This window comes from Scardinius erythrophthalmus, assembly GCF_964197995.2.
Source record: "Scardinius erythrophthalmus genome assembly, chromosome: 17".
Lineage (NCBI taxonomy): Eukaryota > Metazoa > Chordata > Actinopteri > Cypriniformes > Leuciscidae > Scardinius > Scardinius erythrophthalmus.
The window spans coordinates 6,275,349-6,289,008 of record NC_138237.1 but is presented as its reverse complement, the minus strand read 5'-3'; the positions used below and the strand labels follow the sequence as shown (position 1 = coordinate 6,289,008).

Sequence of the window (13,660 nt, the reverse complement as noted above, 5' to 3'; positions counted from 1 at the left end):
GAATTTTAGATAATTTAAGACCGATTACACTTCTTAACATTGATTATAAGTTATTATCCGGAATCATTGCAGCTAGAATGAAAAGAGGCCTTCCTCAGATAATAAATGAGACTCAGTCTGGCTTCCTTGCTGGAAGATCTATACATAATAACATACGGTTGGTACTAGATTTGATAGATTACAGTCATACATTTATAGAAAAGGGTTTTATTGTATTTTTAGATTTTTACAAAGCCTTTGATTCAGTTGAACACCCCTTTATTTTAGAAACTCTAAATCATTTTGGTTTTGGACAGAAATTCTCAAATTTAATTTGTCTACTTTATAACGATATTAATAGCTGTGTATCTCTGGAGCACGGTACATGCTCTCGATTCGCAGTTAAGAGGGGCATTAGACAAGGCTGTAACAGCTCTCCTTTATTATTTATAATGGTCGCTGAGCTATTGTCTATTAGGATAAGAATGAATATTTCTGATGGCTTCAACATCATGGGAAAGCACATCATAATAAGTCAATTTGCTGACGACACGACGTTATTTTTAAAAGACAAAAGGCAAATTTCCAAAGCGTTAGATTCAATCAGCCAGTTTTCGAAAGCATCAGGTGTTATATTGAACATTAATAAATGTGAAATTTTAGCTTTACATGACCAGCCAGACCACTTGATTGATAATATACAGGTTAAACCTGATGTCAAATATTTGGGCATAATGGTCACCAGAAATAAAAAAGTAAGAGAAAAAGAAAATATTCTTAAAAATATTGATAAGTGTAAAGTAATTTTGAATTCGTGGCTGCAAAGGGATATAACAATTTTTGGCAGAACTCTTCTATCTAAGACGGAGAGTATATCAAGAGCCATCTACCCGGCCTTTTCATTAGAAATTTCAAACAACATGATTAAATTAATAAATAAAATAAATTTCAATTTTATTTGGAAGGGTAAATGCCATTATATTCGGAAAAATGACATGATTAAGAGTTTTGAAGAGGGTGGCATGAATGCCATAGATTTTTCTGTGATGAATGGCGTACTTAAACTAAAATGGTTGAATTCATTTGTGTGTCATAGTGACTCTTTTTGGTTTAGCATCCCGAATGCAATTTTCCAGAAAATGGGGGGAATTAATTTTGTATTGCGTTGTGACTATGATTTAAGCAAACTACCTGTAAAACTGTCTGATTTCCATCAGCAAGCTCTGTTGTACTGGAACCTATTGTTTAAGCACAACTTTACACCACATAATACACCTCTGTGGAACAACAGATATATTTTGAGTAATAGAAAATCTTTGTTTTTAGAAACTTGGATGGAAAAAGGATTATGGGCATTAACTCATTTGATGGATAATTGTGGTAATTTTTTGAATTATAGAGATTTGTGTGAAAAATTCAATTTTCAGTGCCCAATTAAGGAATATAATAAAGTGTTAAAGGCCATTCCAGTACCCATGCAAATTATGATTAGACAGTTTGTAATGTATTCAAACTATACTTCAGTAATGAGACCACTTTGTATTGACGGAATAAATTTAAACAGTAAAGGGTTTACAAATAAGTTTATTAGGAATGTGTTATCCAAACAATATTACCCTGGTCAATTGAAAAGAAAATATGTTCTAAAAGATTTCAGTGATGTTGAAGCTAAAAAAATAAGAAAGCGCTACTTATCTTACCCAATCCTCCCCAAGGCCAAAGAAGTGACGTTTAAAATCTTGAATGATATTTATCCGTCTAATTGTTTTTTACATGAACGATTTAATTGGGAAAACAATTCTTGTGGATTTTGTGAAAAAGAAATTGAAACTGTAGAACATATCTTCTTTTACTGTGAATGTGTGCAAGAATTTTGGTTTACATTTCAAAGTTGGTTGCAATCTAAAGAGATATTGTTTCAGCCTTTAAATGTGAATTCAATTAAAATTGGAGTCTTTCTGAGTGATAAAGACTCAGATTTTTTGATAAACAATCTGATTGCTTTAGGTAAACACTTTATTCACAGATGCAAGTATTTAAAAATCAAACCCCATTTCAATGGATGGAAGAATGACTTAAAGCTATTTGTGAAGTCTCTTCATTGGATGATGGACAAAAATGCCCTAAAACTCCTCTCTGTTTTGGATATGTTTAAATTATTGGACTAAGACCCTCGCCCCTTCTTTTTTTTTTTTTTTTTTTTTTTTGTTGTATGTTCATATATGTGATATCAACACGATCACAAATGTATGATTATTCATTTCTGCCTTAAATGTTTGTACTTTAAAGTTGTATATTAATAAAAAAAAAAAAAAAAAAAAAAAAAATTTTGACTTTCACTTGTTTTTAATCAATTCAAACAGGTTTTCAATAATATAATGGGACGGGTTGCATCGTTTCCGGTTCGGGTATTTTGCAGAGCTGTTTTACTCAAGATGCCTTGAGGAGTGAGCAAAGATGAGCATAACCAATATCCACCGCATATGCAGATCTGTAAGTGTTTTTCTCCATCTTATACTCACTAACATTCACACATCAAAACTAAATATATTCAACAATAAAAATAGTTAGCTAGGATTAATTAGATGATTAAAAGTCCATATCGCCGTCAGTTCATACTGCTGTTAGAGGGATGATTCACCCAAAAATGAAAATTCTGTCATTAATTACTAACCCTCATGTCTTTCCAAACCTGTAAGACTTTCATTCATCTTCAGAACACAAATGAAGATATTTTTGATGAAATCTGAGAGATTTCTGTCCCTCCATTGACAGTCGATGCAACTACCACTTTCAAGACCTAGAAAGGTAGTAAAGACATCAAGTTTTATGAAGCGACGCAAGTTTTTTTGCAATTATACTTTGTAATATGCAATATTTGCAATAATATGCAATAATATTAATATTTTGACAAAATAAAAAACATAATTAACTACTTTATTTACAAAATATTAGTCTCCAACATGTTTTTTTTTTAGGTTAAACCAATGGACCAAATTTTTTCTCCACCCAAAATATCAGTTCATACAGAATCTTAATCGATTCTCATCAGATTCTGCTTTGATATTTTATGATATATTACACCTTATATCCCACTCTGAGACAGAATGAAGGATGTAACTCTTAACTTTTATTCCACAAAAATGAATTTAGGGTCTGTTTAAAGGAAAAGAATAAGCAGACACTCTTTAGTCTTATAATGAAACTCTTTAATAGCAGTACTTCTGGATCCACTTCAGTTCCGTTCACACTGTGCATGGCACTTTTCTCTCTCTTTTCAAAATAAAATCAGATATATCAGAGAAATCTGGCCAGCAGTGATGGCAGACGTGTCGTTGGCATGCCAGATCCACAACCAATCAAAACCCATTTCAGAACGACATCACACGCTCACAATAATGATACATTCATCTTTCAAACCGAGAAATAAACTCATGGCGAAAGCACGACAGACAAATCACTGCAACACAAATCTCAATATGCACATGCACGGGTGTATTTATCAACAAGACATCATGTTTCATTTGTGTGTGTGGAATTTTTTCAGATAGGCCACTTGAATTTGTTCAGAAATGAATATAAAAAACACAAGTTCAACTTTATATTGAATTCGTTCCTCTCACGAACTGAATTTGTTCAGAACACCTTGTAAGCTCAAATAACACCCCAAAAAAATCACACAACCAGCCCAAATAAACACCTATAGACAGAAATGAATGTCAGTAAATACAATATATCTACACATACACATGAGGAGACGTTTGCACACACATATGACCATGAAAAAATAATGTTTTAACTCAACAGGCAACACTTTACAACATTTAGACGTGTACAGCAAACGTTGTCGCCCGTGATAAGTTCAAAACAAGTGTTTATCTTAACTTTCCCGACATACACACGACAAAATATCATTAAATTAGGCCAGAAACAAAGTTCTCCATCTGAAAGGTCTCAGCGTTGACTTGTGTAGAGTTTGTTTCTGCTGTTTAGTGTACTTCAGTGCATGTAGACAGCAGCAGAAGAGATCAGACCAGGCTGAATGGCTTTTATTATTTTCTAAGATGCGGCCGTATCACGTCTAGTCATATTGCACAATTGCATGTATGAAATTTCCAGTGGAATGTGATGAAATGGCGAAATACGACCTATTTGAGCAGTAGAGCATTTGAAACGCACTCGGTTCTGCTGTACGATGGATCGCTACAACCTACGAGAAGCCGACCGGAGGGATTTAAGAGGAAGGAGGCACGGAGAGGAAGCAAAGGCCATTCAGTTTTCAAAAGAAGAGTTCGCACATGGAAGCGTAGCAGCTAGACTAGGGTTATCAAGACGCCGTAACCCTTGAAGGGATGGATCAACCTAGGGTCCTTTGCACCATGACCTCGAGCCAAACACCCCCCCAGAAGCTTTTTTTCCCTTGGTTGAACATTATTAAAGTTAGAGCTTATTTAGAGATATCAGCCGAATGGCTTAGTGCAGGCGCTAATGGATCCAAGGATCTATCTCGTAAATTACCCCACTAATAATGCCCAGAATGGACCAAACTTCTACAGTACAAATAGGTTCTGTTCTCATAAAACAAGACATTGGAAAGTTTGTAAGTACATCAGGAAATTATTTAAATAACACTTGCCTGATGGCTAATGCTACCGCTAACCTGGACGTCGAGGTCACTTCCGTGATTTGGGAAAAGCCCGTAAAAGTCCTGGCAGAAAGCGATGCATAAGGATGTAGTGTAACGACGCCCAGTTCCAGGAATGCACTAATGTTTTGTTGGTTGTACCAGTTTGCAACAATTATTAGTTAACACTAAGTTGTCAACACTTCGGAAAAAAATTATTTATGTTAAATTCATTTCCCTTACACTTGTGAGTTTTGCAAAGGACTTTTACGGGTTTTTCCCAAATCACGGAAGTGACCTCGACGTCCAGGTTAGCGGTAGCATTAGCCATCAGGCAAGTGTTATTTAAATAAACTCCTGATGTACTTACAAACTTTCCAATGCCTCGTTTTATGAGAACAGAACCTATTTGTACGACTGTAGGAGTTTGGTGCCATTCTGGGCATTATTAGTGGGGTAATTTACGAGATACAGCCTTGGATCCATTAGCGCCTGCACTAAGCCATCCGACTGATATCTCTAAATAAGCTCTGACTTTAATAATGTTCAAGGGAAAAAAGGCTTCTGGGTCAGAAGCCAGTGTTTGGCTCGAGGTCATGGTGCAAAGGACCCAAGGTTGATTTTACTCTGAACCACCCCCTAAACCTAAAAAAGAGAGAGAGAGAGACACACAAATTAAGTCTGTTTCAGCTACATCGACGACAAAGTTCACGAAGGCAAGAATGAAGTCGAAGCGTGTTCTTCCGCTAGCTAAATCATTATAAAAAGCAGAAAATGTAAACTGGATAATCGTTATCATCTTGTTTAAGAAATGCAGTGGCGGCCTTTGCAATGTTTCAAAAAGTCTCAGTATAATTTCTTGTTTTTTATACATAATGGTATAAGCAATACCACACAAAGTGCTGTTTTCACGAATATGGGGAGGGGGGTGGAGGGGGGCACCCTCTGAACTGCAAAGGCCGCCTCTGGCCACCGGAGAATCGGACCTACGCTACCAATAAAAGCTGTTATCGCTAATGTTTACATCTCTAAATGGCCTTTTTACTCTTTGTTTGAGCATTTCAAGGAAATTAAGTAGTGTTTTGATATAAAAAAAAAAAAAATTAAAATCACCTGAATTTTTTGTGTTCAGCTAAAAATAATAAAGATAACATTTAAAAAAATAATAATAACAAAATTGCTGTATTTTCTAAATAAATAATTTTAAATAACTCTTCCAACCCAGATTAGCTCACAAACTCGCAGTCTAAAAACAGATTGACACGTTTTCGTTTTGACACTTCATAACATTTGATTTACAGCAATGAAGGCATTAGTTTTAATCTAAACTGGGCAAGTCAAAAACTAAACCAATAAATGAAATCCATAAATAATTGTTTTTAAGTTAAAAACGACATACTTTAAATGAATAAAGAAAGCAAATGCATCACAGCCGCTGGCTCCACCTGCACCCTGAGCGTGTTTCCGTGGCGGCTCAGGGGTCAGAGGTCACAGGTGTAGTGGGGTCACATGAGGACGTTGGAGCGGGTGTCGGGTAGTCTCAGACCCACCAGGCCTCCGCCGACCAGCACAGTCGACGCCAACAGGATCGGGATCGATTTCGTGATTCCCACCAACGAACCAAATATTACATTCCCCAAGACGGCGGCCAGTTTACACATGGCATTACAGAAGCCGAATCCAGTTCCCCTGCAGACCAAAGAGACCAGCAGCATTAGCAAGATCAGCAGAGCTAGCAATATCAGCAGAGCTAGCAATATCAGCAGAGCTAATAAGATCAGCAGCATTAGCAATATCAGCAGAGCTAGCAAGATCAGCAAAGCTAGCAATATCAGCAGTATTAGCAATATCAGCAGAGCTAATAAGATCAGCAGCATTAGCAATATCAGCAGAGCTAGCAAGATCAGCAAAGCTAGCAATATCAGCAGTATTAACAAGATCAGCAGAGCTAGCAAGATCAGCAAAGCTAGCAATAGCAGCAGAGCTAGCAAGATCAGCAAAGCTAGCAATATCAGCAGTATTAGCAAGATCAGCAGAGCTAGCAATATCAGTAGAGCTAGCAAGATCAGCAGAGCTAGCAATATCAGTAGAGCTAGCAATATCAGCAGCATTAGCAAGATCAGCAGAGCTAGCAATATCAGCAGAGCTAGTAAGATCAGCAAAGCTAGCAATATCAGCAGAGCTAGCAAGATCAGCAAAGCTAGCAATATCAGCAGTATTAGCAATATCAGCAGAGCTAGCAAGATCAGCAGAGCTAGCAAGATCAGCAGAGCTAGCAATATCAGCAGTATTAGCAAGATCAGCAACGCTAGCAATATCAGCAGAGCTAGCAAGATCAGCAAAGCTAGCAATATCAGCAGAGCTAGCAAGATCAGCAAAGCTAGCAATATCAGCAGTATTAGCAAGATCAGCAGAGCTAGCAATATCAGCAGAGCTAGCAATATCAGCAGTGATAGTACTAATACTGGTACTTTTATAGTTAAGTCGCAGTAAGCTTTGACGTCTAAAAGTCCACAAAGTTGTGAATAAAACAAAGAGCTTTGGAATATTCAATGTGTTGCTTTTGTAATTATTTGTGAAATTTACAAGCAGTTTCTGTGTGAAAATGGTTTAAAAGCAGTGGTGTGCCGTCAGAGCCAGCAGGGCCTTCTCTGCTGGCCCTGTCAAAATAGAATTTTTTTTTTCTAAAATTAAATTAATGTGTGTCTGAACATGTCTAAATTCAATTACTGTCTATCAGTACGTTACAATTATATTTCCAGAAAGAATATGGTTATTTTTTGTGAGTCTGAGCTGGATTTTACATATGTCATCTAAACGCCGTGGACCAGCACTAGTAGTATAGCTAGCCTTCCGTTGAAGCTGCCGTTTTCCAATTGATCATAACTTTGACTGACGTGTTTTATCAGCCAATCAAATTGTGATGCGTATGACAGAACGCCCCAGAGGCCCAGCGATGTGTCGACGGCTAGCCCGCGCTGATGTCATCGACATGGGTGGGCAGATACAATACATGTTTGTGTACAATAACAATTTTCAGGAAAAATAACATTACGATGTCCAGAAATAAATTTCATTAGTACATTGGGTCATTTTGGGTACATTTGTCATTCTAGATCTACCAATTTTGTTAATACCGAGAATTTCCACGTGAGTAAATGCATTGATAACTATGCAACTTTAGTGTTCGACGATGGTCCAGTGGTAGAACTTTAGCCAAGTGTGTCAGAGGTTCTGGGTTCGAGTCCACACTTGTATAGTTTTTTATTTTTATTTTACCGAATATGTTCATCAGTGGTTGTATATCAAGCAAGGCGTTTGTGTGCATTTTGTTTTGTAAGATTTCAACGAATAGAAAGTCTCCGCAACGGCGCTAGATTGAAGCGCGCATCTGAGTGAAAACTGTGCGCGAGCCACAAGAGAACACTGTATCCGCGCCACTGATAACAGCGGCAACGAGCACTCAGCTTGAACAACACATTTCAGCGCTAGAATGCATCTTATTCAACAAACGAAAATTAATGTCCTGCTAGTTAACCGGAGATGTTTTATTTATTTGTATTACTAACTTACATCCGTGCGCGAGATGTTTCAGCTCAGCTTTTATAATGTACAGTGGTGTGCGTGTGCGCTGAGGTTGAAGATCAGCTGTCTCGTCGTTGATGTTACGCAGTGCATACAGTGCATGATTGTATTTTTATTTTTTTTTTGGGGGGGGGGGGGGGGGGGGGTAGATCGTTACTGAAGGCCCTGACTGAAACCCCACGGTACGCTACTGTTTAAAAGTAAATCCTACACACAAATGTTTTTCAGTGTACATAAAACTCGCCACTGATCATTTACTCAAAAGTATCTCGACTGTAGCTAAACTACACTTTTCAGTGTAGTTATTATGAAGCTGTTTATGGGGAACTATCTTTTAAATTATATAATTATATATAATTAGATTAGACATTTTACTTATACAGAGCAGTGCTTTTATAGCACAAAAATTAGGTTATTATTATATTATGTTTTGTTTATGTTATTAGGATGACAGGATCAAATATGTTAATAAACATTATATATATTACATACATTAATTTGTACACTAAACCATTATACTATAACAATATAATAAATATAATATGAAATAAATATAAATAATAGATGCAAGTCATACACATATTGTAATTATAAAATTAAATATATTATGTTGTTTATTTGTACTAATATATGATTGCATCGTAAACGGCAGTATTTCTCTACTTTAGCTATAAAAACAGACATAAAATGCAGCATAAGAAGTTCCAGGAACAACAGAATAATGATTTAAATAAAACTTTATTATTTAATTAGTTAGAATGAACAGATACCCAGAAGATCATTAATGTACTGTAGAAATGCTATTTAGTACTATTTATATATTATTATATATTTGTTATTATTTATATTAAATAGTTCTTTAGTTTTAAATTTTTTGTAATTTTATGTTTGCTTTTTAAAATATTCCATATTTTTCCCCCAGTTAGTAATTTTAGTTATTCAACTTAAACTCATTTCAGTTAGTTGCCAAAGCAACATCTCTAATTTCAGTTTTAAGTTCTTCATCTAAAACTTAAATGTACACTACCGTTCAAAAGCTTGGGGTCAGTAAGATTTTTTTAATGTTTTTAAAAGAAGTCTCTTCTGCTCACCAAGGCTGCATTTATTTGATAAAAAAAAAACATTAAAAAAACAGTAATATTGTTAAATATTATGACAATTTAAAACGACTGTTTTCTATTTTAATATATTTTAAACTGTAATTTATTCCTGTGATCAAAGCTGAATTTTCAGCATCATTACTCCAGTCTTCAGTGTCACATGATCCTTCATCATTCTAATATGATGATTTGCTGCTCAAGAAACATTCATTATTATTATCAATGTTGAAAACAGTTGTGCACAAATTTTTTTCAAAATTCTTTGATGAATAGAAAGTTCAAAAGAACATTTATTTAAAATAGAATATTTTCTAACATTATAAATGTCTCTACTGTAACTTTTGATCAGTTTAACTCATCCTTGATGAATAAAAGTATTGATTTATTTTATTTCTTAAAATAAGTAAATTCTTACTGACCCCAAACTTTTGAACGGTAGTGTTTAATGTTACAAAAGCTTTAGATTGCAGATAAATGCTGTTCTTTTGAACTTTCTATTCATCATAGCATCATGAAATAAAAATGTAAAAAACTGTTTTCAACATTGATAATAATGAATGTTTCTTGAGCATCAAATCATCATATCAGAATGATTTCTGAAGGATCATGTGACACTAAAGACTGGAGTAATGATGCTGAAAATTCAGCTTTGATCACAGGAATATATTACACTTTACTGTATATTTACATAGAAAACAGTCGTTTTAAATTGAAATAATATTTCATAATATTACTGTTTTTGTTTGTATTTTTAACCAAATAAATGCAGCCTTGGTGAGCAGAAGAGACTTCTTTTAAAAACATTAAAGATCTTACTGACCCCAAACTTTTGAACGGTAGTGTACATACAAAAAGTAGTGGTGCAACGGATCATCATTGATCCGTGATCCGTTCGGATCAATATCTTCGGTTCGGCACACACGTGATTCGCGGATTGATTTATGAAAAAAAAAATAAGTTGTGCGCATGTTCAGTCCACACACAGCGTGGTCATGGCGAGCGGAGGAACCGAACGGAGGAGCTTGAACGCCCTGCGTCATTTAAAATTACCTGTATGGGAGCATTTTGGCTTCCCTGGAACACGCGTCTAATTCGCTTCAAACGCTCGCTTTATCATTATACGCGCGCGGCGCGTCCTATTCGCTTTGGACGCGCGAAAGGATTCTAACTGTTCAAGCATCGAACTAAACGCGAATTTGACGCTCTATTCGCGTTTCGTGTGAACGCAGCAAAATGAACAGGCTGCGATGTCAAGATTGCAATGCGTGTGTGTGTGAGAGAGAGCGAGAGAGAGAGGCACGGGCGCGATCGAACAGTGGAAACATGTGGAACAGTCAAACTGTAAACTCTTGTCAAACTGTAACCTAACTGTCACCCACACACACGGTGTTTAAAAGCAAAAATTATCTAATCTTTTGGACATTCATCATATTGCATTGTTTTTCATTTCTTGTCCTCAAACAGAGTAATGTTTATTTTGAAGTTACACATTCTACATTGATTAAAAAAGAAAATCAAATGTGTTTTTAATGGTAGTATTTTTTATACAGAAATAAATTATTTATAATTCAGATGAGAATAACGTTAAAGTTTAATTTTAAATTCATTCAGGTACAATTACCAAACATATCTCAAGGTCTTTCAAAAGGGTGGCAGTCTTTCATTATCAGCTGTTGTTGTGGACTATACTGGAGAAGTATTTGTTCTCCATTTGAGTGAGATGTTTTTATGTGGCTAATTGAGCAAAGTGCTTCCATATATTTTATTATTAGTAGTATTATTTCAAGATTAAAATAAAAATATCGGATTGATTTCGGTATCGGCAAGTAGCCAAAGCTGCGGCATCGGTATCGTATCTAGAGATGTTACGATACTCTTTTTCCCTCCCCGATACCGATTCCGATACCTGGACTCAGGGTATCGGCCGATACCGAGTACCGATCCGATACCTGGGTGTGTATCTTTAGGCCTACAGCTGCAATTGCTAATCCTGTATGAATTGATATAATTATTTTATGGTGTGCTTCAGAATAATCCCTTAATTAAACATGAACAAATACATACAGTGAACTAGAGTATTTTTATTATCTGACATACATTTCACAGCAATATATTATTTATTTGAAAAAGAACTTCAAATGCAGCCACACATCTAATCCTATAAACTGAAAAAGGTATTTTAGTTTTATTTAGTTATATAACTATGAATAATATAAGAAAAATAATCTCTTTATAACTTGAAGTCCAGAAACAATTTTGTTAAATAAACGGCATTTCATTTTTCAAATACATAGGTAAAAAAAAGAAAAGAAAAGTACAACAGTAACTTGTACTCATTCTAACATTAGTCCTTTAAATAAGTGCAGCCACAATGTAGTGAAATAAGAAACTTGAGTAATAGAGTATAAATAAACCTCAACTAAAGATGTCGGTAGTAAAGCTGATTGTTTTCACATCTTTTAGTTTACATGAAATGTGTTTACGCACTATCTCGAATAGGGAACGCTGTTTCAGATATGTATTTGCGTCCAGTCAAATTGTACTGGGGCTCCAAGCGGCGAAATCCATTGTTTTCGATGACTGAACAGCGGCTGGTCATCCAGAATAATAAACTCGATAATTTTGTTGGATGTATCGCTCGTTGGCTGTCTTTTGAAAACTTTTCTCTTGGTTTGAATGAAGCTTCCAGAGATTGTTGATTCTGGCGCGGCTCATCCTTCTCTGTCCTTGCGTTTATGTAACCGTCGTGTTCTGCGGGGTGACGCGTCTTCAAATGCTTTATTAAGTTACTTGTGTTGAAGTTGCTTCTTCTTGTGCCACCCCTCGAAATTATTACAGTATGGCATATGAGACATGTCGCCGTTTTAATGGCTGGTTGGTCCAGTCTGAAATACTGCCAAACAGCGGACATACTGCCAGTGCGCGTTTTCATTTCTTCTTCGCTGCTCTAAATAGTGGTTGCTTCCTGCGTTGCCACACGCAACCACTGTTTAGAGCAGCGAGGAAGAATTGATCTCTGATTTGCCGCGTTAAGCAAAGCTAGCGTACTTAACTAGGTAATGTTATTGTTTAAGAAAATGGTATCGGATCGGTACATGGGTACAATTACTCGCCGATACCGATGCCAGCATTTTGTTTGGTATCGGCACTGGTATCGGAATCGGAACAACTCTAATCGTATCGGAAGTGAAAAAGTGGTATCGGGACATCGGTGGAAACACATCAAGCATGGCCACGTTACGTCATCCCGTCGCGCACCCACTGTTGATTTTATATATTTTTATTTAATATTTTAAGTGTTAATAAACAAAAAGACAAAACTTATGTTTATTTGTCTTGTCTTTTTTTTTTTTTTTTGCTGATCCGAAAAATGATCCGATCCGTGACTCTGATCCGAGAAACGATCCGAACCGTGAGTTTTTTGATCCGTTGCACCCCTAACAAAAAGTGTTTGTAATAATTTGATAACAGCCCCTCACTGTATGTTGATGCTCCACAGATGTCAATGCATTAGTGACAGTCTTAAAAATGTGTCTAAATGTTTGTGCTCCATGTTCATTAGCGACGGTGTGTGCGTGTACCTCCTGTCGGTGGGGTAGAGCTCGGCCGTCACCACGTCCAGTGAGTTCCAGGCTGATATACTGAGTCCGTTATAAAGGCAGAGCATCGCGATCATCATGGACTCACTGGTGCCGAACCACAGGAAGAAACAGCTGATGCCGGACAACACCATCGAGCCGCCTGAACACACACACACACATACACACACACACATACACAACATGACATAGATTTCTAGGTTCTCAAAATGATTTTTAGAATTAGAATTTTAGAATTTAGAATGTGGTGAAGTTGCAGTTGACTGGTGATGTCATCACCTAACATGCTCAAACGGCCCACTTTGTCCATGAGGAGGGCGGAGACGATGTTGCCTGGCAACACGGCCAGCGTTCCCAGGAAGTTGATGAAATACACCCAGTACGCGCTGTAATCGTCATCAAACGTCATCTGACAGCCAGTCTTGTTGTGCGCAAACGTGGAGTTGATCACGGTGGAGCCGATGAGTTTTGAGTCGTCGATATCTGGACGAGACAGACGAGAGATGATGAGAGACATTACACATGATCAACTTATACTTACACAGATAGAAAGATGATTGATAGACAGAGACAGACAGACAGACAGACAGACAGATAGATAGATAGATAGATAGATAGATAGATAGATAGATAGATAGACAGACGGATAGATAGACAGACAGACAGACAGATAGATAGATAGATAGATAGATAGATAGATAGATAGATAGATGATTGGTTGATACAGATAGATAGATAGATAGATAGATAGATAGATAGATAGATAGATAGAT

At 36.3% G+C, this 13,660-nt stretch overlaps 1 protein-coding gene across 1 annotated transcript in view; it reads right to left on the bottom strand.

The window, feature by feature from the left end:
* Positions 1-6,108: 6,108 nt before the first annotated feature.
* LOC308705525 (synaptic vesicle glycoprotein 2C) overlaps positions 6,109-13,660 on the bottom strand; it is a gene marked incomplete at both ends in the record, with an annotated part of 45,292 nt that continues 37,740 nt past the window's right edge. The window contains 3 exons of the mRNA XM_081390569.1: positions 6,109-6,292; positions 12,870-13,029; positions 13,167-13,370. Of these exons, the coding sequence (XP_081246695.1) occupies positions 6,109-6,292; positions 12,870-13,029; positions 13,167-13,370 (548 nt within the window). The remainder of the gene's footprint in view (positions 6,293-12,869; positions 13,030-13,166; positions 13,371-13,660) is intronic.